The sequence below is a fragment of the Zosterops lateralis genome, assembly GCF_965231275.1.
Source record: "Zosterops lateralis genome assembly, chromosome: 6".
Classification (NCBI taxonomy): Eukaryota; Metazoa; Chordata; class Aves; order Passeriformes; family Zosteropidae; genus Zosterops; species Zosterops lateralis.
The window spans coordinates 24,135,250-24,159,536 of NC_139761.1; the positions used below are offsets into that span (position 1 = coordinate 24,135,250).

The window sequence follows — 24,287 nt, forward strand, 5'->3', positions numbered from 1 at the left end:
ATAAGCATGTGAAGCAAACAAAACCAATTCAACTGATTCTTCTCTTGGTTATTTTGTTCACCTTTTCTTACTTTGTTTATAATGATCTCTACTTCAGACTGGCTCCCAGCTCAAATATGCCAAATGGAACACAAGTGTTCTCACTCTGACTGCCCTTCTTCCCCCTCCCCTCAATATTTTTTTTTTTAACAATCTGCCCCTTGTCCTAAATTCATCACAATTTCTGGACAGGCAAACATCTTGCACCACTTGGATGCTATACACTCTTTCCTTTGCAGACAAAAATAATACCAAAGTCATCCAGTCAAAACACAAACCAACCTTTGGTGTCACTGTGAATTATGTACTTTGAACTGCAGATGTTTGGAAGCACTTATATAAATAGAATTTATCCTTTTTCTTCTAAAGTAATAATTTTAAAAGAAATAAAGAAATAAATAAGTTTCTACATAATAATCACTAGAAAAATTTTCCACAAAATTATGATTTTGAATTAAGGTTTTTTAACTTCTGAGAAAAATTACTTCACTTCAAAGTTTTGGCAAACCATCAACAAATGTGTTTGAATGATTATTTATACAATGCCCAGCAGCTTAGAACTACTGGAATTTCAAGAAAGAAAAGTGTTTTTGTAGAGTTTAGGCCTCAGAAACATATGCATCTTTAAAAATTTATATTCTATTAGTAAGAGAAACATTTAGGTGTAAACACTCCCTTTTTTTTGTAACAGTGAAATGGTGTCTTGTTTCAAAAAGCTACAAAAACAAAAGCATCAAAATACAAATAAAACATTTTTGTTTTCTGTGTCACTATGAGCCAGCTGCAACCTGTAGCATTAAGGCAGATAATATGCTGTAGGCATGACTAGGTTTCCTCCTACCATTCCTCTCTCTGTCTATTTCTGAACACTTCAAATGCAGCAAAACAAGTTTTCATTTATTTTCATTTTAATAGTTAAAGGAACCGTAAGTGTACAGTAAGACATTCAAAAATTTACATAAAGTTTACACCCTTCATGTTAACTATTCTTACATGTGCAGTGATTCCACAGCCCTGAATGGCACTGATACCCACCCAACTGCATTCTCTACATATTCTTACTCTCTTGCAATGACGATATTTCAAAGAGCAAAACAACCCTGCTCTACTTTTCAATGAGTTCAGCACATGTAGACTTTGCTAATCAATGAAACTCATTATAAAAATGTGCAAGAAGCAGACAAAGGAAAAGGTGACGTTCTTGAGCTGTATGTGACTCACAGGTCATTCAAGCAGGGTTCCTGTGCTGGCTGTGCACTGGATGACCACGCCTGCGCTAACAGGGGCTGCTGACACACTCCTGATCTGCAGGAGGAAACAACAGCAGGAGCTCCTGAAGCCACATAATTGGGTCACCTTCACATTTTCCTGTGTCCATTGCATATAAGTTAGCGAACATACCTCTGAACTGTTTCTATTCAAAACACAAACCTAGTAACCTGGAGTCAAACATTTATTCATGAGGCTGTACTGGGTCTGAAAGTAAGCAAAAATGCACTCAACTAAACTAAGGGTGTTTTTTTCCTAATTGCCTGTCACATATAAATAAGCAACTTCTGCTTTACATCAAAGTCACATTATTAATTCAATTTTTTAATTTCATGCCTATAAGTCTAATAAATAATGTATAAACTAAGCATGTAAGCAGATGAGTAGTACACAAGTAGTACGCCTGCTCACGCCCCACTGCAGAGTTTTAGAGAGACTAGACACTGTCACAGTACAATGACATTATAATTCAAGTCAGTGTTATATTTAAAAGGAAAGGAAACTACCAATACTCCCAAATAATTCAGCAAATGGAAAATACTAATTAAAATTTCATCATAACAGCAAAAGAACACTCAAGAGCCAAGATTCTTTTTTAAAAGTAATGACAAAAAAAAAAAAAAGTAAGTCTTGATTAGCTAAATTCTAAATCATTGAATAAAGATCTGCAAGTACAATAATAGTTAGACTAAGGCAGTTTTAGTTTCAGTGGACATCAACAAGTCCAGCATATAGGCACAAGAGAAGATTTCAGAGCAGAAACTTCTGCACAGAAAATAATTCAGAGTAATTACCCTCAACATCTTTAAAAATATTTAAAGAATAAAAGTACACAACACCCAGGAGATTTTGGAATGAATTTGCCATTTAAGCAGAACATGCATTAATATACTACTCACATGAAAACTAGGATCTAAATACCCTGCTGACTACCTAAAATAATTTCTACCATGGCAAAGTACTAAGTAGTACTGCAAGAAAGGTCACCAAGAAACAGGTCAAAGCATCTGAATATTAAAATATCATTTCTGATCTTATTTTATTTTTGGTCTTAGCATGCATTTTCCAAATCAATGCAACTCCCACATACTCATCTGCAAGGCAGCTTTGGTAAAAGACTAGGTGTCGCTAATGAACAGAACACAAATTTAAGAAAGCTATAAACTGTATTTTTAAGTAACAAAAGAAATTTACTCCTCCTCCTTCACTGCTGAAAGGAGGACACATAAGTCTTTCCTCTCCAAGTTCTTTGGTTTCTCCCTCCTTCAAATGCAGCATCTTTCTTCTCTTCTCTTGCATGGCAGAATGAACATATAATGCACACTCTAATTCTCAGTTCTTGTCTTGGTCTGAATAAGGTTCACTTCACTACACCACTTCATTTTTTGTCTTCATTTTTACTTCACCTTTCTACCATATATATTCTCTTTATTACATGATTCTTCTTTAATTATACTCATAAATAATTATGTTGTAACTTTTTTGTAAACACTGACTAATTGCTTTTTCCAACACTCAAATCAAGTTAGTAAATAGTAGTTTCTTGTTTTGTGACATGACAAATTAGCATAGAAAGCTTAAAAATCTTAATCAAAATCATGTCAGAACTGGGATTACTACACCCCAAAACTTTGCTTTATTGACATGACCAAATGACATGGAGCTATTACTTTGTTTTGCTGGTTCCTCAGAACAGTAGTCAGCTCCATTACAACCAGATGGCCTGTGGCCAAGAGACAGCTTGTCAAACATCTGACAACACACCATGACAGAAAGCTGACAATTGCTTTTGTTTAAAGCCTTACCCTCACTTAATAATCTGCAGTGTTGGTACGCAAACAATATATACAGTAGAACAGGGGTAGTGAAAATGTGAAAGCTGTTTGAAAACGAGAAATTTTAGAAACATTCACAGCCTAATCTTCCAACTAGATCTAGAAATTAGGAATGTGATTTGCAGATATAAGACAGGCACTCAGCTGCAGACTGAGATTATGTTTTTATAAAGTACAACCTTGTTTAATTGAATGTAACCAATATTAGTTGACAAGAAAACAAAATTTGGTAAGCAATCTGTCATTCTAATGAGCTGGTTTTCAAATAATCTTCAATGGATTTTTGTAAAATCCATATGCAAACAAGGCTATTGCTGAAACATTAAGTTGGCATTTACTGCACAAAAGGACAGGAGTACTTCTGGCCCATCTTTAAATATCATCACATTTTTCAAGAAAACAGTATAATGGATCACTGTATAGATAGATGGCAGAGTTTTAGAATCTTTTTATTCTGACACTGTAATAACGGTATTGCAGGTGTACCTTACTGTAGTAGTACAGTAAGTAGTACATACTGTCTGTTTGTCCTGATAAATTTTGTACTCTCAATTGAGCCATCAGTTGGTTAAGTAGCAGTTCTTGAATATTTTCTGGTGTATAGTACGTCCACACAAAACTAGTTTAACATGTAATAAAAGCTACTTAAAACTAGAGATTATTACAAACTAAAACACCAGCTAGGTAGGTGAAAACACAAACCTCTGCAGATAAGTCAGGGACAACAGACACTTCTCGAATAAATGATCCCAATCTGTAGTATTTGCTCTTTTTCCATGGAGTTTTAGGAAACTTCAATACTGAAGGACATAGCTACATGAAAGCAATATTAATGGCAGTGTTTTAACTAAGTATAAGGTTGAAAATGAAGCAACTAAATACAAATCTTCAAACGTTATTATGAAAACACTTTCTGTCTCATCAATACAGAGAAAATAACAGCAAATGCAGCTAGGTAACAGAAAATATATAAATTGTATTCCAGATAGCTTTTATAGTTTGCTTATATGCACTGAAAAGTGAAATGAAAATAATTTTAAAAAATCAAGAAATTACTCAGCTTTGCACAAACTTTAAATAAGTCATACAGAGAATACAAAGACATTCCACAAAGAAAGATTCAAGGAAGTAAACCAAAACCTGCAAAACTAAAACAAAACCACACATTTAGAAATTATGTATTGCTCAGGTTAGATAACACAGAGAAATGCCTATATGATTTTGGTACATGGATAAGACTTTACAAATATTAAACAGCGGTTAAATCTGAAGATTCTATCTCTGTAACAAAATTTAGCTTTAGCTTCATTAAGGTGTTTTCTGGAGATCGAGGTGACTAGATACCCAAATAGATGCACCTTCTCAAGTGGGCTGATCCTGCAGCTTTGAATAACAGTCACCTAAAAGCTTTCAGATACGCTACTGAAAAGCAGAAACGCTTAAACCTAAAATTGGCTGTCTTTGACCTGTGCAATTATCAACAATGCTCTCATCCTGGCAACTCCAATCTTCATGTATGGAGGACACAACACCCTAAGGGGAGAAAAAATTAAGAAAAACACCAAGACAGAAGAATGCTATGAGAACTTCTGAAAACAAAGTGATAGGCCTGCCTGCCAAAACAAACAAAATGGGTAAAATGCATGAGTGCTGCTGAGAAGAGTCTAGATGACATACCAAGACACTGCACATGACGTAAAGAGAACATGTAAGGAGAGACACAGCTGTTGGCTGGCCCTACAGTAGAAAGCCAGCTGATGGAAGGATTTAACATAAGGTATTAACAATAATTTTGTTGTTTCTTCTTGAAGGCTAGCACTGGAGGCTCTCCTTTTCACAGCGAGTCTTCCAAGACTTTTTTTCAGACTAAGATTCTGTTGAAGTCCTAACATTTTGATTGTGAACAGGACCGCGAGCAATGAAGCTGAAAAAATGCTTGTAAACCAAGAAAGAAAAACTTTGTCTTAAAGATGAAGGAATTAAATTCACAGGAAGTCCTAGTGTTCACTCCCATACTGAATACGAGACAGCAGAGCATTTTCAGGAAAAACAAGTGAAAATTATTTTTTTCCTAACATTGATGGGATCTGCAATACCATCTCTGAAATAAATTACTCACCATGATTTTAACAAGACTTGAAAGAAATCTTACCTATTGGTGAACAGTCATCTCAAGAGACAACTAGGAGCAAAGTGTACATAGCCATTCTTTTGATCAAGAGCTTTACTCTGTTTTTTGGAGTTTCTCTAATCTTTGGTAATACTTCTGCAGATAGCAGAGAAAGATGCTACAGCTGATTAAGAAATAAGCAACAGCAGAACTGAAAGATGACCAATAACTGTTGCACAACTTTGGTTATATATATACTTAGAGTTACATATTTATAACTAGAATTAATAAATAATAGGTAATGTTAACATTCCTCTCTCTCAAAATATAGTTAGCAATTAATTCTATGTTACTAAAAATATAACATATACATTCGTAAGCATTACTGCATCAGTATTTTACACCAATTAAATACTGTGTATTTTACACCAATTAAATACCACTTTCTATATTTCTGATAACAACTCCAGAACTGTAAAAAGTTTTCATACTTGTATGACTTAATACTGTTCTTCATCTGCAATAATTTTTCTTTTGTTATAGCTACAAGTACACTTTTTACATAGACACAGCTTCTTAAGGGCCTTTAAGTATTTCTATGCATTTGAATTTCTATGTACACAAATTCAAAGAAGTATTTTCAATACAAAAGTCAACTATAAACCAAAACAATACTTTGTGCTTCATATTCAACAATAAATCAAAAACATGACTTATAAGAATGACGACAAAGCACTTACATCAGAAAGCATTAAAAAGTTCCCTTACAAGACCATCTTACAATCACATGTAGACTACATGCAATAGGAAAGCTGTCCTTCATTTGCAACAGAGGGTAATGGAAGCTAAATTTTTCTTGTTCTCAAGCAACTCAGCTTGAAAAATAATTAACAGTGAATAAACAGAACATAGAAAAGAGGCTAAATCCTAGATACTCACAATCTGAAGCACGAAACAGTAAAGCCATACAACAAACAAATGTAGGCATACTTGGTGAACCAGACAAAGATAAGTTAATGCTACTGTGAAATCTCTCTTTCATAAAGAGAATATTGATAGATTGTCTTGTCCCGTTTTTTTGTCAGAAGCACTACACATTTTAAACCAGAATATGTAAAATAATTTAATCAATCCTAAGAACTTGGAAAAAATGATTCACAGCTTCATAGACAAAAAAAAAAAAAAAAAAAAAAAAAAAAAAAAAAAAAAAAAAAGTAATGATATTCAGACCAAATTGAGAGAAAACTTATTTTGGTAATTTTGGTAAATTTTGGTAATTGTTATCTGAACATTTAAAACCAGCTAAAAAAATCTAGAAAGAAATGGAACTAACAAAAACATTTTTAAGTCCCAAATTTCAGTCATAATCATCTATAATTCTATTGAAAATGAATAATCAGTACCATCACAGTAATTTTTCCTCACATCCTCTTTTAGACCTTAGCTGCCTTACTCATCTCCTCTCTTTATAGCTTAGCACACATGCTGAATCATAAAGATGACTGTGGAGGGTATTGCAATGCTGGAAGAGAGGTCAGTATTTCACTTCAGGGACTCTGGAAATAAAAATAAATTAAGTCAACAAAATGTAGCTCTATTCATTCTTCTTAGCTCCACGTCCCACAACACTCTTAGTCAATTACTGATGTTGTAGAAGTGGCACGATCAGCAGTATAGTTTGCCTGCTATTCTTTGAAGACATCTCCACTGCACAATTAAATCCAAACTTTCCATTCTGTGTATCACTTTATTTGCAATTTATGCTACTAGTTTGAAACCAATTTCTCCTTGAAGGAATCAAGTTCATTTACATCTTGATGACAGGACAAAAATCAGCACCAGAAAAGTCTGCATATAAAGTAGTCTAATAATTTTCAAAGGAAAAAGTCTGAATACAAACATACTAGAATACTTTCTCCAAGAACATTGATAGCTTTTACTTCCCTATTTATTTTAATAAATCTCATTCTCTTTCTAAAAATCATCTCATTTTTATCCTTAATTTCATGTCATACACAATCTGCATGCTACTTAGCACTTTCTCTACTTATTATGCTTTGTTCTGCACCACGGAGTGCTAGCTGAGAAAACAAACTGGATTTCTTTTTTGATTTAAGCTAACTCAAAAATGCACTCCAAGAATTCACCTAGTGTATTCTGACACATAGAATTCAGTCCATAGGACTTAACTACAGCTAATCTGACAAAAAAACCCAGACAAACAAAGCATCCCAGACAAACCAAACCAAACCAAACCAAACCAAACCAAACCAAACCAAACCAAACCAAACCAAACCAAACCAAAGCAAACCAAAGAAATGTCCCCCTCCCCATTCTGGAAAAGTGGTTAATCTGGATGTCAGATGCTGAGAACTCCAGATCTGCCACTATTTCTTTGCACTACTTGCTAATAAAGGTATTATAAAAGTCAAAATTGCAACTTATGAACATTGAAGAAAGCTCAAGTGAACATGCAGGCCAGGCATATAGCCTTTTTAGACTTCAGATTAATGATGAAAATGAAACACAAAAATCTTCTTTGTTGATTATTAAAAGAATTCTTATGCAAAGTCATCTGTCTATCCACAATAACAAAGTAATTTTGCATAAAATTCCCTAGGAAGCAGACTAAGGAAACCAGCTTTTCATACAAAGCACACAGGTTTTTCCCCAAGTTTTAAGAAAATCCAGTATTTTATCCAACAAGTAACCAAAGTGAAATCTGATTCGACACTCAGTAACTTGAAACTGTGAAGTGTTAAGTATCATGGAAAACTTACTTAAGGTACCTCTACAAGAGTTTTGGTATCTACTGACTTTATTGCATATGCAGAGTTTCAGTACCTCTAAACCTTATTGCATGCACAATGTTACTCTTTAGAGGGAATACTGTTTGAATTCTCCTTTTATCACACTGGAAGTTTCCTCTACAGGTTGCTGCTACTGACACAGGTGATCAATAAGCATACAAAACACTTTTCCTCCCTTTCATCCTAGGGTTTTGACATTAAATATTTAAATTAATTCCAGAAATTGGCTTGAAAGTCTAAGCTGTGTGAATATAAAGCTTAGCCCATGGTAGATGAGTCAAATAGCAATTAATGGAACAAGCTTGCATGCAAATTTACTGCCATTTTCAAAGAGGTGAGGAGTTTCTAGGTACTGAGGAGAGGATGAATGTTCAACTGGAAATTCATTAAAGTTTACAATTAAAGATATCGAGCCTGATCATGCCCTCAAATACTATGCAGACATATATTTTCTGAATTCTGCACAACACACTGTTTGCAGAGGAACAACAGGTGATTTAACAATGCAAACAATGATGTGTCTCCAGGCATCATTCAGCCAAAACCTTATGGCAGCAAAATGAAGAAATGCACTATCAATTAAAATTTTGCTTCTAAAGCTTGAAAAGAAAAACCATAATCCCTCTCTTCAAGGAAACACTTCATTAACATTTACATATTTACTCGCACTTAGCTTTCATGGACTAAATACAAAAGTTCACTATAACAGCTCCTCAGGGTAATTTCCTTCAGATTCTCCTCTCCCTCTACTAATGACCTGCCCTCCGACCTGCACTTCAAACTGCAAGAAGTATTAACTCAAAAACTGTGAGAGCTCATGCAACCAAAGCCTCACTGAAGTCTAAACTAAGGAATAAATTGTAAAATACTTGCTTTCACTAATGAAATTCCAACTCCAGTGAAACCAAAGAGTTTCCTGCTCAGAAATACAGATACCTGCCCACAGAGAAATCACAGCCTCTGCTATGTGTGAGAGACAAACTGACACTACAAACACGGATTTGTAGTATTCCTAAACCTTCTCCTACTATCCTGTAGGATATTAGAACACCTAACCACTCCTCAAATTTCTTAATGCTTTGAAAAACTGTGGATTACAAACCCTGATCAAATTAAACAGAGCACTATGGCAAAAGAGATTAAACAGGTGTTATTTTTGGGGGGGACATTCTACACAAACCAGGAAGAAACCAAGTTTGGCCAGTTCCCTCTCTACTCAAGTCTCCACTGGACTAAAGTTCCTGCTTGAGAGGCAAAAAAAACTTCATGATCTCCTAAATGTAGCCAAATATTTAACGGAATTTTCTCCTGGAAAATATGCATGCTAAAGCCAGCACAAATATACCCAAGGTAGAGAGTCAGAGCACACCTAATCATCTTGGAAAGTAAAGAATTATTATATATTTTCAAACTGTGTTTGTTTTAAGAAAAACTAAGTAGCCAAGTAGTGAAGAATCTGCCCTTTTCTGAGAGGCAAAGGATTCCTGATGCTCTCCAGCATCATTCACAGTATTTTTACTCCATGTCCCAAATACAGCAGTCACTGGCTTGGTTTGGTGCTTGGTGAGATTCACTTGGTTTATTCTGAGAAGAAGCAAAGAAAACGTATTCAACCATATTCAGTATAACACAGACTTCCTAAAACATGAACTTATTCAAACTTTCAAAGTATTATCTTTATTTAGCTACAGAGAAATGAAATGCGAGATTTTAAAGCACTGTTGCAGTGCAATGCAATTAAACAGACTAAAACTAATATAGCTAATCACAACCGCTGCTCATTATAACTTGGCTTTTTGTGATCTCCCTTCAGGATCCCTTTTACTCAGCATTACCTCCAAAGAAGAGTCATCTGTGAGCTTTATCTGAGGCCACTGCTGTGAATCCCAATAAAACTGACAACTATCTAATCAACCCCTCTTTCTTTACTCCCTGCAGTCACTGTGCAATTGTTACTGCTAAATCTCAATTTATTTTTCTTTTTCAATCTACTCTATATCTTACACCATAACCCTATTGCTTTCTCTCAGGACTTCGGCTGAATTCACAGGGCAGAAAGGGCCATCTTGCAGACAGGTGTCCTCTCTCTGTTTAACCATCCTGCTAGCAAGAAATTTCTCCATGCCCATTCATCGGCTATCTCTCAGAGAAAAGGATGCAAATGAGGACAACAGCAACTTGCTCTTGCCTTCCCAAAGGAAACCAGCCATTAGTGAACAAGCATGGTTCTTGGACCCGCAAAGTACAATAAACATTCCCTTTTCTTTCATTTTCCTCCTGAAATAAGTTGAGGATCAAAATCATCAGTACCTAACAGCAGATGCCTGGTTCATAAACAACTGCGCATACAACATCCTACCTCTTCTTTTCCTGTTCCCAAGTATCAGTGGCAAAGGGAAAAGTAGGGTAAGCACCTTAAGAGAGCACGTGGAAGGATACTGTCAGATATGCTCCTGCCAGCCAGGAACTTGATTAACATCCTTAATCAAGAAGTGCCAAAGGGTACCAAAACACAGAGTATAAAACCAAACTTCTAATTAAAAGTACAAAAAATAATGTCCCAAAGTATGGTTTGGCTTGCAAAGGGATTACCTCTGTCCTGAGGCATGAGGCATTGTAACCTGTCATCAGTATTCCCCAAACACGGGTCCAAGATCTGTAAATATTTATTTTCATTTACATTTCTTGTTTTTACATTTCATACAGCTCTTGGGTTTACTACTTCAGTAAGGCCTGTTCACTCCTGTGCTGAGAATGCTTTGTGAATCACAGGCAACACAGAGTTCTACACAGTACTTGGTGTGAAAGGAGGAAAATTGGTTTAGCAAAACAAAAATAAACAAAAAAAAAAAGCTACCAAGAAGCTGACTAGTTGTAAATACAGACATTTATCAGTTATTAGTCATTAGTCGAAACTGATAATGATGGGAAGTCATGCACAGTGCACCTCGTCATTGTTTTCAATGACAATGAAGTGCCGCCTGCTGCCAAACAGCGCCTCAAAATGGAGAAGGGTTCTTTAACTTGCTTCAGATGAGCAACTGGGTGCCTGCCAATTTTTACATGAACAGTCATAAGCATGTTCCTGCATAGCAGGATGTGGTCAAACTATTCAAAGCTGTAAAACCAGGTTTGCTTGCCAGTTATGTTATTGCTTCAAGATCAGTGTACTAGAGATGATACTTTGCCAGCCATGAAACCACTGCTATTCCTTAACAGCAATATATATATATCTTCAATATTTAAAACCCTGCATAGAACTGACTGTCACCAATTGAAAAACTCCCACATTTACAGAATTAGTTAGGACTGGAAACATATCAAACACACAATCTCCTAATCTCTTAATGAGCTTTAAAAAATCACTTCCTTCAAGCTGTACCAATTGAAAGGTCCCCTTTCTTGTCTAAACCAGAAGAAAAGTAATTGTAATGACTTACTCAAGTCTTCAGCTGCCAACCCTGTAATGATATTAACATTCCTGTCCATAAGGTGTGATGTGGCTAATAGGTGGCTGAGGCATTGTACAGTATTGCCTCCTGCTGGAAACCACTTCTTTGGAGTGTTTTATGAGGGTTACACAATGTGACTATGCCATATGGAATCTCTACTAAATGTATTACTCGAGCAAGAAAGATTTCTCAAGAAAGGTAAAACTGTATTATTATCAACTGGACAAATAAGTTTTTTCCTTGAATGGGTTAAGACAAAATTGAATGTTACAGGCAAGTAAAGGATATTTTATTTCTTTCAGTGGATCAGTCATAAAACACACTGAAGATCCTCAGTATCACACAATATCTGTTCACTAACAAACATATCTTAGCAAATACAACCAAACTGTTGAGTTTGTTTTTTTAAGGGGGTTGATACAGGAGAAGATGGATGTCAATGTTTAGCCATGCTTTAGTTGTTTGTTTATTATTCACTTGAAAATACATACTAAAAGTAGTATCAAATATTTGAGTTTATACCATTTCATTTGTTTTCACACACACAAAAAGTAGTTTGCATATTTGCTCAGCAATCTAGTGAAAGATCTGAGATTACATACACTTGCACAGCTCAATACGGTGATAGAAGTGCCTCAATCTGCTTCCTAGTAAGAAGCAATGTTCACCCTGGAAATCTCAAAAAATATGCAGAGGTTCTTGTATGTTACAGCTAGAAAAAACATTTTCATGGCCTTTCCAAAACATGGACAGTGCTCCTCATTTTTTGAAGAATAAAAAAATTATTCAAGTAAAATTCAAAGAGAAGAATCACAACCAGCTAATCAGTGAGTATGCTGCAACTGCAGTCCAGTTAAACGCAGCTCAGTAGTATGGCTAACAGAAAAAGCATTATAAAACTGAATTTAAAATACTAGTTGGAAGTAATCTGTATTTATCCAGTCATAGGAAATGCATAGTTTATAGAACATCCATTCTATAGAAATGTACTTTATTCCTCACTTGAAATCAAAGCAATGTTTTTGAGCTATGAAGGCTTTCACATTATTGTTTCTTACTCAGAAAAATCAGAAATCCTGTGACTTAACCCCCAAAGCTAGGCACTACTTATGTTCGCTGTGCTCAATTGCCAAATGCCAGGCTATTGTGAAGAAAATCACAACAAAAAGTAATAGATGCAGCTTCAGTAAACACAGTCAATCTAAACACTTGTTACCATGTAGGTAGTTCTGTATTTATGGAACCGGCTATGTCCACTCCATGGACACTGCTGTCTCCAGCATCACACAACAGCAACCAGGAACAAAGCAACACATGTGTCATGAAACATTCAACCATCATTGTCCAGTGACCTCTGAACTTTACAAATGAATGTTCCAGAGGATGATCACAGCATGCTAATTTTTTACTCTATTTCTGCTTCTTCTCAACCTGCTCTCAATTCCCCTCTTCATATTTGATGTCACTTCCACAAAAAGAAAAAGATTTTAACTTGTAGATGTTATGAATGCCTGAGGCAACCCCAGATCTAAGTTCCAATAATTTGCATTTGTTATGCTAAGCATATACATCCCCTGAATTATATCTAGTCCCTTTGTGGTCTAATGTAGAATCCCTCTCCTATTGTTCTTGCTGTTAGCACTGTAATAACTACTGCTATTGCAATGTTAACAAAAGACTACTAATAATTCAAGTATGGTACGAATTCCCAAGGAATCATCAAGAGAGAAACACAGGTTGAAAAAGTAGCTTCACTTCCAAGGACCTATTTTCTAGATTCAATAGGAACAGCTGTAAAAGCATCACATATTTGAAAACACATGATGAATGGTTTTATTAATAACAATTAATTTAAAACTATGGTGGTATAAATGGCTGGCAGTATCACAGCACTACACCTCAATACCAAACATTTACATCTTCGTTTTGTGAGGATTTATTTTTCTGTTAATTTTTTTCAGCTGCATGCAGTACCTACTTAACATTACCTGTGTTTTTGCTTATATGCCTAAAGATGGCTTTGCTAGTGGTGACACTTGAGCAATTACTATCTAAAGTAATTATCTTTATTAATTTTTTTTTGATCCAAGCTGATTACTTGGAAAATATTACTCCTTAAACAGGCAGCTTAAAATCAATTAAATTAAAATGTGTATTAAAATGCCTGACAATTATATTCCTCTGACATTCACAGAAGTTTTATGGTCCAAGTATGCCTGAAAGTCTACTTCAACAAAGAATCAAAACCTGAAGAAAGGAAAATAAAAATATCAAGAGATCCCTCTCTTTTGCGGAAAGCTTTCCTGTAACAAGCTGCTCACTTTTCAAATGCCCTGTGCAAAGAAGAAAGAACATAAACTATTGGAAGGCCTGTTGGATGTTCCCCAGTAGCTGTGCTGGGAAACATCCCAGCAATATTAGTATAAAAGGAAAAAAGTAGACTGAGAAAGTAAAATACCACCAATAATACATTAAGATTTTTGCAATACATGACAGACACACAACATATTTTAAGCTTCAGGCAGATGGGGCTTTCAAGCTTAAAGCAGAAGAAAATGTAAAAACAATGACTGAAAAAGCATGAAAATTACAATGTTTGTAGAGGTGGCACTTTTATCAGAGGACTTCTCAATAGAACATAAATTCAATTAACATTATTGATATCGTTAAAGATCACAAATCTAACTTTAAATCTAGTAGAAAATAGTTACATGTGGGCTAATTTTGGTTGTTTAGATTAAAAATCAAAATTTTCAGTATTGAAGGAGTCAGATGAAATTTCTTGCCTGGCATAAATACATAAGGAGCTTCATACAGTCAAAGACCTTTTCTCAGGAGATTCATTTCCTACTTGGACTGTTCCTCCCTAGAGCTTATTCCAATTGAGTTGAAATTCCATTAAAAAAATGGTGGGTAAAAACCCCTAAACTCAAACCAAAAAAACCACAGAAAAACTCTTCCATGAGATCAGGAAAGCAAGGAAACTCTCCTTATGGTGAAGAGAATGAAGACAATTACTGTTCCGTCAAAATAGGAAATTGCAGGCAATGAGTGATCTGAGCAGAAAAAAGAACCCAGATTCTTTCAAGTCACGTGGTAGATGGGTAAGACTTTGAGAGTCAAGGACCACATGCTGATTTTTATCTCCTGAATGTAAAGCAACAAAGGGAAGAATTGCTTGCATTTTTGCATGTGGTACTGTTACCTTCCTTTAATGTATATTTTTGCTACTTATAAACCTTTATAAATCCTTCTGTCCCAGTAAACTGTCGTCCAATGCATTTCACCAGTACAGCATACTGCAAAACGAAGCCCTTAATAGCTTTTTAGATTGGTCAACTCACTGAAAACTATTTTGTTTTAGAAAGAAGACAGATAGTAATGAAGTGCAAAAAATACAAACATAATTTTTCTTATGAAGAACAGTGATGCCATTTTAATGGGCACTACCACCATGAAGAAAAAGTTGATCAGTAATCAGACATTTAGTACAAGGGTTCTCCTTTGAGACTTTCAAGAGAGAAAAGTAATCAAAATAATTTTCTTCCTCAAAAGTAAACCAATCCCTGCCTCCTCCAAATAAAGAAAAAAAAAAGAAGAAAAAAAAAAGAAAAAAAAAAAAGAAAAAAAAAGGAAAAAAGAAATATGCTACTGAGTGATTATATACTTGTAGAGACTTACTTGAGATAAAGCAGCATCCCGTTGTTCTATTACTGCATTCATTTCCTCAGCGATTATTTTCTTTTTACGTTCTTTGGTCCTGTGTATTCGGTTCAGAATTATAGCTCCATTCTTCAGTATATCTATCCCTGTGTCTGCATTGTTTATTCTGTTCAGTAATTCCTGTAATGTCTACCAACAGCATTATATGTTAGTCAGACATGAAGTTTTAATATATTTTATTTAATATAGGGTTTTAATTAATAGGCACATGTGAATTGTAAATTGACTGAGTGAAGTTATTGAATTTTCATATTGCAGCAAAGATGTACATTATTAGTGTGTCAATTCTTCTTTTTCCCACATCTTAGTTCTTGAAACCCACTCAATTGAACTTAAGCCTCTAAGATATAAGACTGACATCAAGAAATCTCCTCAGAGAATGGCTTACCATGTCATTTTCTTCAGGGTTAATATTTTCTAGCCTAGAAAAAAGGGACACAGAAAGCCTGATCAGTAGCATTTCCTTAGTGCAGCAAAATGAGTTCGCTTTTTAAATCTTTAGAACCTCAAGTAATTTCATTCTACTAGTCTTTAGAGTCAACCATGACACTGAACATATTAAAGTGCCACCTGCTCGACTCCATCTTTCAATAATGCTCCATATCTTCAGCACTGACTTCAGACTGTTAAGTTATTAATGTTTACTGCTATATATGACTACAAGGATCAATTGTTCATATGTGCTTAGATGAAAAAAGTTCCCCAGTGATAGAAATGACTGATGCTTTTATTTTATTTATTTCTCGGCTTACAACTTTTACATGATGTAATTTTTTTGTTTTTATTGCATCCCAAATGAAACAGAACATGACTTTTGTTGATAGGGTTTTTTTCATTTTTAAGTAATTCCTTTTCCACCTCTTTCTTCCAAAATGAGGGAAAAAATCCCAAACCAGTTGAAGTTACTTTAAAAATATTTTGATTTTGTATCTTGCATAAAATAGGAAACTAAGCCAGTTCTCTGCAAGGTCCTTATTTAATTCCGGAACAAAGCTGCCTGCACTTTCCTCCCTTTGTATTTCAACAAAACTCATATTGACCTGTCAAATACAAAGATGATACGAGGAATTTAGTCATACAGCATTGAACACTGGCTGTGTAAAAGTAGCAAGTGATAGCACAAAAATCTAATAAATGGGATAGTACACATTTTATCTTACCTAAGGTTACTTAAATGGACATGGATTTCCTTTCTGAAAAAATGAGCATATTAAACTTACCTTACCTTACCACTCCACTGCTACTCACTTAATGGTGATTTCTACTACAAGTAGCCTGTGATATTTTAGGACAGATATAGTACCACGAAACATCTAAAGAGCAACTTTTTTTCAGTAGTGCTGCAACAGGCACTGCTCCAAAGCCATGATTTTAGCTAGCAAACATTATAGAACACTCGACAGCATGCTACCACATTTTCCATATTTAGCAGATAACAGTACATAAGGCATAGTAAACCAACCAGTACAGTCATTTTTAAATTAAAAATAAATATTTCAGAATATACTCTCAGTGTATAACAGCTGGTATATTTATGCAGCATTCACAAGCAGTAACTACTCCAATGTATTCAGTCAGCACCAGAACTAAAAAAAGTAAAAGCTAATCTTTGCTGGGTTTGACTTGTATCCATAAAGTAACACAAATAATAAAATAACAAACATAATAATATTAATTATTATATTATTATAATAAATTCCCAGAGCTGGATCCTTGTAGAGTTCCTGCTTTAGGTTTTTACACTGTTCTGAGTGCCACTTTATGTGGGACTTAAAAATGGATCTCCAGCTAGTTTGTATTCACAATGAAAAGAACGGTATTTGTCAAAGTAAATTGGCAGGACTGACCCAGCTTCTCCAGAGGACTTCTACACTGCTGAAAGTGCCAGTCAACAAAATCACCCAGCTAACCAACAGGCTGAGTAAGCAAGACACCTTAGGGAGAAATGGGAGTGGGGAAAAGAACATGAACTTCTGCCAGAAGCACACCTTTAGCGTATTACTGCCACAAGGGATCTGTCTGTAGATATATAAACACCTCCTTAGGTGACAATATTTTTAAAAAAATCAGCATCCAGAGCTGTGTATCTGCCCTGCTAAGTCTCCCTGTGCTGTGCATAGACAATGAATGAAAGCCTCACGATTTTAAACAGCAGTAACCAAGAATTCCTCCCCCCCCATTTCTAAACGTATTCTGATAACATAACCTCTAGGGCCAACAGGGCTGAAAGAATTTTGGTTGTTACAGTTAAATAATGACAATAGAATCGCTCCAGCTGCTAATTTAAAGAAAGCATTAAAGCATTTGATAAAGGTTGGCAGGCTGTTCAATATTGCACTCTTGTAAAGTTCTCTGATTGGAATAAGTCCAAAGCAGATGGAAAGAGTGACCTGTGCTCTAAAACTTGATGAGTGTGGCACAAGTAGCCAATGTTCTTTATAAAAACCCCAAACCTCTATGTGCTTCACATCTGAGACAAGGAACCTGACCTTTTGAACAACCACCATAAGGAAGGAAGAAACTATCAAGGGAGGTAGTTAGAAAAGAAAGTCGGTGTTCTCCACAGGGAAATCTCCTGTACCAGTTCTGAGACTGTGAATGGAATCAGGGTATCAGACCTCTCTATAAAGCATTGGAAAGAACACCCAAGTGGATGACAGCTAGTACAATTGCTGGTCTCTAAATGATAGCAATAAAATGTAATAGCTTGGCTTCAAATTATCAGTCAAGGCAGTTAGTGACTCTCCTGGGAAAAAGCACTACTTTGGCACTACCAGTGTATCCAGTGCCTTCTGCAAATGACATGCTTTTGAGGAAGGTACTATGCATGTTCTCTGAGAAATGGAGTTTCTTCTCTTTTCCCATACTTTTGCTTAGAACTAAGTCAGTTTCCAAGAACATGAGTGAAGCAGACAGAAGGGGTTGAAGGGAAATCAAGTGAATGTGTTCTGAGGGATTAATGTGCATCAAGAACTGCCACCCATGTATCTATGGATTCCACTGCAGAAAAAGTAGCAATATGCCAGAAAAGCAAAAGTAATTGACCAGTTTTGTTAACCAGAATAATTAATTTTCTGCATTACTTGAGTTCTTTAAGATCAAAGATCTTGAATTTATGCTATTTATATGCAGGATCATGTGATGTCTGGAGCCATACAAAACTTTACTCTTGGAACATACAAGATTACAAGACTGGCAGAAGAAACTGGAGAGTCAAGTATGGCCCAAAGTTATGATGCCTCTTACAGGAATTTAAAGCACATCTATAATTTTCTCTGAGACTGCTGTTTAAGGCAAAATTTCAAATGTATATGCGCAAAAAAGGGCTCCACAAAGGTATTTAACAAACCATACACCACACACCATTCTTGTGGGAATGCAATCTCCTAATCTTGGTGTTGAGTCATACTTGTGACAAACAGTGAGGTTGTGACAGCCTCTAGTAACTTCTAAATTCTAGAGAGTATTGCTGGACAAACTATGTGCAGATTATAAAAATTAATTCAGATAATATTCTCTGGCCCTGACTATAAAAATACCCAAAAGAAGATGACTGCTTTTCTGCCCTAAAGAGGAGTAGTTCTTAGTAGAATCAATTATTTAAAACATAATTGTCCGTCATTTAGTTAACTAACAACTGCACCTATTCAGTCTCCTGCCATGAAAAGCTTTTTTACTTTGTATTATTTCTCCTGGCAGAAAAGTAAGAGAAATTTCTCAGTCACTCTAGACTGAGTGGGACTGCTCTTTGGGGGACTAACAAAGATCATCACCAAAATCATCACAACTCAGATGGACTAAGATTGTATGGAGAAGCAAACTGTAGCTTCAAAGCTGAGTATATCCCAAAGGGAAAAAGAAACCACTCTTGATAAATTTCTCCTGACTTAGTAATGTTTAACTTAAGATTGCCTATTTCTGTTGTGTTACAATGGCATATATAAAAATCTATGGACTATTAATTGTACCCTTATTACCTTACAAATGGATCCTACAGTAAAGACAGGAAAAAAACCCATATATTTTTACTGTGTCACCCATATAATTAGTACAAATTTTCGCTGAAGGAAATGTCTAGTGGGCTTAAAGGCTTGATTGATTTCCTATACGTTGTAACTTTTGACTGACATTCTGGTACTCTGTGTCAAAAGATCCCTATAAAATGTCGCATTCATCTTATTTCTCCCTCAATAAATCAATACTGAAAATTTTGATTATATTTTTAATTTTTGTGATTAAAATTGTTCATCTTCTCTCAGTCTCCAGAGAAAAATATGGTTTTACAGAACAGCTAACAAATTAACCAATACCACAGTAAGGTTGGCCCCAGTCTATTTTATTGCACAGATAATAATGTCCTGAGGTTTCCTATAACCACTGTTGAACAGTTTATGACTGTCACAGACTGACACAACAGCCTTTTTACATGGTGCAGGAAATGTATACTTACTCTTTGAGAGACTCTTCTAAACGCTGGACTCGTAGAAATGCTTCATCTCTCTCTTCATTGGCTAACCTGAGCCTTGCCATGACAGCCTCATCACGTTCGCGTTGAGCAGAATAAACTTCTTCCACCAGAGCTGCAAAAGAGTTCAACAAACACGGGTGGCAGGGAAAAGCACTATTAGATGCACTTACGCTGGCCTTTGCCACCACCTCCTAAAATCAACACTTCCAATGACCTTGAATTATTCTGCATAAGGTCTATGTCACTTCTTCGACACAACGCTAAATTTCTGTTAATTGTTACAGTCAACACTTTAAGGTATTAAATAAAACTGTGTGTTTTCAAATACATCCCTAAAAATCTAATAGGGAAAGAAAGTGATTTTCTGGGCATTCTGTACTTGCTTAACAGAAAAGTAATTCTTAAAGCTCAGAATCATATATGACACTAGCAAGTTTCTTCTAGGAAACAGAGTTAAAAGTAATCATACATTATAGCTACTACCATCAGACTGCTTCCTATCAGGGTGGCACAGTGATATTAAAGATTCTAATATTTTTATAGTCTGTCTCTGGTATCACAAGAGTGGCACAGCTGGCATCTCTCCTTCTCTGCCAAGCCTCTACTTTATTGTGTAATATACTGTTATATTATCTGTTACAGCATACATGGACCTTGGAGCATTAGGTACCAATAAACTAAGATTTACTATCTATCCTTGGGAGCAAACTAACACCTTCAAGTCATTCCTCATCCTGAGCTTACATTTTCTCCCTGCCTCTCCCCTGTCAATATGTCTAACACCATCTCTGGCACACTGCCAGAATCCTTACCTCGACCCTGCCTCCACTAAAATCTTTATTCATACTTTCATCATTTCCCTCTGCAATACTGCAAATCTCTCCTCACAGTCATCATAAAACCGTATTCAAAATGTCTAGGGACTTTCAGGATGCTGTAAGGCTGCTGTCACTCCAAGACAGAAGACTAAATCCTCTCTCACTAGAACTCAAAAAACTCAATTGAGATCTGCAGGTTCCTGAATTCTCCATCCTCCTTGTCCCTTCTAGTCTGCCAAATTTTGATACAGCCACGGTCTGCTAACATCACACTAGAGTGTTTTTCCAATTTTGGTATTTATTTCTCAAGAACTTTCTCTATTAAGCCATTGCTGCTGGGCTTCTTTACTCGCTTCAGAACTATCTGTTCCTCTCTCAACCACTGCTTAAATCATTAATCAAAGAAAGGCTTCCTCCTTCTTTGCTTTCTCGCATTTACTAAGATCCTAGAGCTTTTGTCCCGCCATTCTTACCTGAATTGACATTAACTTTTTTGCTTTTATTTGTTATTTTACTCTTACTTCACCTCTGTACATTATTGCACAAAAAACTTCATAGTAAAATATATAATGAAACATATTCTTCACAGAATGAAACAATAAAACACAGTAGCACATTTTTGTAGCAGCTGTACTGCTGGCACAAAAATACATTTTATCAGCACCAAGAAAAAAGGAATCTTCTTGTTCTCAAGCTGGGGAGAAGACTATCACTGGGGAGTAAGGAAGCATTTTTTGTAGGCCGAGCCAAAGGTTGCAGGCTAACAGCAGATTACACAAAATCAGACCAGAAAAGGCTAAATGTTACTTCTGAAAGTGCAGTCTCTCCCCTCCCAAAAAGTCTGCAGAGGAGCTACAAGCCTAGTCATCAGGTCAGAGCTGTAACAAGCTGTGTCCCAACACCACCACCAAAACAAATTCAGCATTGGAAGCACAGATTTTGAAATGTATTCAAAAATGAACAAACGCTGATGAAATTCTCTTTAATCCAAAAGAACAGCGTCTTTTTTTTCTTGAAGATCTATTTCCCCTGTTTACAACAAGAAAGCTTTGCTTGATGTGGAATGGAAAAACTAAGACAGGAGTAAGACAGTTGTAACACTGCACTTGCACTGGCTGGTATCCAGCAATAAGTTTGCAGCACTTGTAGAGAATGCATCTGATATCTGCAAAGGTAGGTGGCTCAGCAAGGACAAGAAAAAAACTCTATGAGGTAACCTAGGCTGTGCATTTCAGCTCACCAGACGTCCACTTTGATTGCTGAGATATGGGATGGCAGGGAAACCAGTGCCAGAGCAATGTCTGCCAGGGTAAACTACAGTGCAACTGCTAAATCCTGACTGGATCTGGAATACACAGGCAGTTTGATTCTGTATGGTAATTATTACCTATCAGTACCTTAATATATTTGTTTGGTATAGTTTTTCTAGTAAATTATGTCAGTTTATCTAGCACCTTAACAGAGACACTTCACAGAGAACCCTTTCCGTAAAGCTGCAAGTGGAAACACTATGCAATTTTCACATTGAAAACAACTGCTGCAATGAATAGAAAGTTTTCTAAAATAACTGAAGATTTGGCACTTACTACTATTCTGAGGTTAATAATTTTCCAGTTAAGTTAACTTCTTTCTGGCCTTTTCAAGCGCACCCCTTCTGTCAGACCTTAGAACATCCTCACCTCAGCATGAAACCCCACAATTTGTTGACTTCTGCATTGTATCTTGAATGTACATGTACACGTAAAGTGACTGTTTTTGGCATGTCTATGTCCCTCTCTGCATAAAGATAGCCAGTGGTAATAATGACTATACAGGCTGTTAAAAAACAGATTATTGCTTATTTGTCACTAAACCAAAGTAATGTACATGTAACAGTATGAAAGTATTCAGAAAAAGGTATTTTTCAAGCATTCTGCTTATCTGAAATCTTACCATTCCTGATAGCAGCTCATATGCTAATTGCCTTTGAACAGTGGACCCTTCCCCCATCTGAAAGTCTATTACAAAATACTGTCTTTTCACTATCAGCTATGAAAAGTGACTTAAATTGAGCAACACTTTCTGGTTGTTTTCTAATCCTTCCACTAAATTAATGCATTGGTATAAACATCCCACTGACCATATCCACCAACTGCATTAAAGAAAATTCATAGTCATTCTGTATCAATTACAAGTGTGTCTGGCTTTTGGTTCCGTTTCTTAAAAGTAATTCTGCAAGTCAATTGTTTAATACTAAAACGGATTAGGGAAAATGTAGAAAATCACGTAAGATGCTTGCATAGTAATATCAGTTTTTTTTTTTTTTAAAGATACTTAGATACATGACATTTTAATACAACATAGCAATACTGACACTTCCAAAAGAAATTACTTATTTAAAAAATACCTAAAGACCTCATCTAATTTTAATGGTCTACAGAAGACTAAGTCATCTGATTTCTTCACCAGCCCAAGCTGATTTAGGTTTGATGCTTTTGTTACCCAATGGCTATACATTTCTGACTCTTATTTAATATTTTTATGAATTGCTTTTTTTCCTACTATAGGGAATATTATGACAGTCACATGATTGCAGGTAGTCTGAACATTCCTCATTTACTCTGAGCTCTGGATGAGTCACAGGTAGAAGTTCAGGACCATGAGGACCACAGCACAATTGAAATAAGTGAAAGGCAGACACATTTCGGTCTCAAAGCAGCAGCAAAGCAAAACATTTTGCACCGTATCTAGGAAAACCAGTGATGTATAAGCTGTCCAGTTAGAGTCTATGAAAAAGTGACAAGAAATTCCTTCATATTAGAAAGAGTAAGTAAAAATTATCCACATCGTCATCCCTACACTTTTTAAAAATGTGAGGTGGAAACTGAGAGCACCACCAAGTCATGCTTCTAAATTCCATTCAAGATATGACATATCCAGCAAAATACTAACTCAATACCGCCACACTGACTTGGCACCTGATCCAAAGAAAAAACAGATCCAGCTACTTTTTCATCAACTGCTCTCGTGGACATTACAAGGTTTTCCTTGGAGACCTTCTAGTGGCACACCAACCACCCCTATCCGTTCTGTCTTGAGGCCTGACCAAGAAGAAACAAAAATTCATACAGAATTCATATTTCAAGTAAGAAAATGACACATAGAAATGAAGTATGAGTAATCTAGTATTAACCTAAAATGAATTTTATAATTTAGTTTTATATATATATATATACATACATATATATATATATGGCATTTAAGAGTTAAAATATTTAAATCTCAGAGAACTGAATTAAGAAAAAAGGATTATTTTCTCATGCTTGCAAATATTGTAGCATATAAAAGTACAGCACTACTATTTAGTTGCATAAACTTCATTTGTTTTGGAAGAATTTAATAACATCTTCCCCCTTGTAACTAAAACCCTTGCATACTCTAAAAGAGCTCTTTATTTTAAAAGAATCATTATGCTAAACTCATCAATTCTAAAACATTTTTAGTTTTTAGTAAAGAAAACAATTGTAAACAGAGAGCTTTTGTAAGGTAGATAGCTATTACAAAGTTCACTTAGAAAATCAATATAGCATTTTAGCTGGAATTTGCTCATTAAACACCCACAGCCCTAATGCAAATTATGATGGAATGAATAAAGCAAATACATATGCTTCTTTCTTTTTATTAAATGTAAAATCTACTGTTAATTGCATCTGGTATGTCATATAAACTTTTCTCCTTAACTATTAAATGGAAGCTTTTACAAAAGTCATTAGAGATTCTCTTT

The 24,287-nt window shown here is 35.5% G+C and overlaps 1 protein-coding gene across 7 annotated transcripts in view; it reads right to left on the minus strand.

Moving 5' to 3' along the window:
- MIPOL1 (mirror-image polydactyly 1) overlaps positions 1–24,287 on the minus strand; it is a 184,181-nt gene that overhangs the window by 103,879 nt on the left and 56,015 nt on the right. For all 7 annotated transcript variants that reach the window (XM_083863214.1, XM_083863212.1, XM_083863218.1 and 4 more), the window contains 3 exons: positions 19,689–19,818; positions 15,627–15,660; positions 15,197–15,367 (listed from right to left, as the gene is read on the minus strand). In XM_083863214.1, coding sequence (XP_083719340.1) covers positions 15,197–15,367; positions 15,627–15,660; positions 19,689–19,818 — 335 coding nt within the window. The remainder of the gene's footprint in view (positions 1–15,196; positions 15,368–15,626; positions 15,661–19,688; positions 19,819–24,287) is intronic.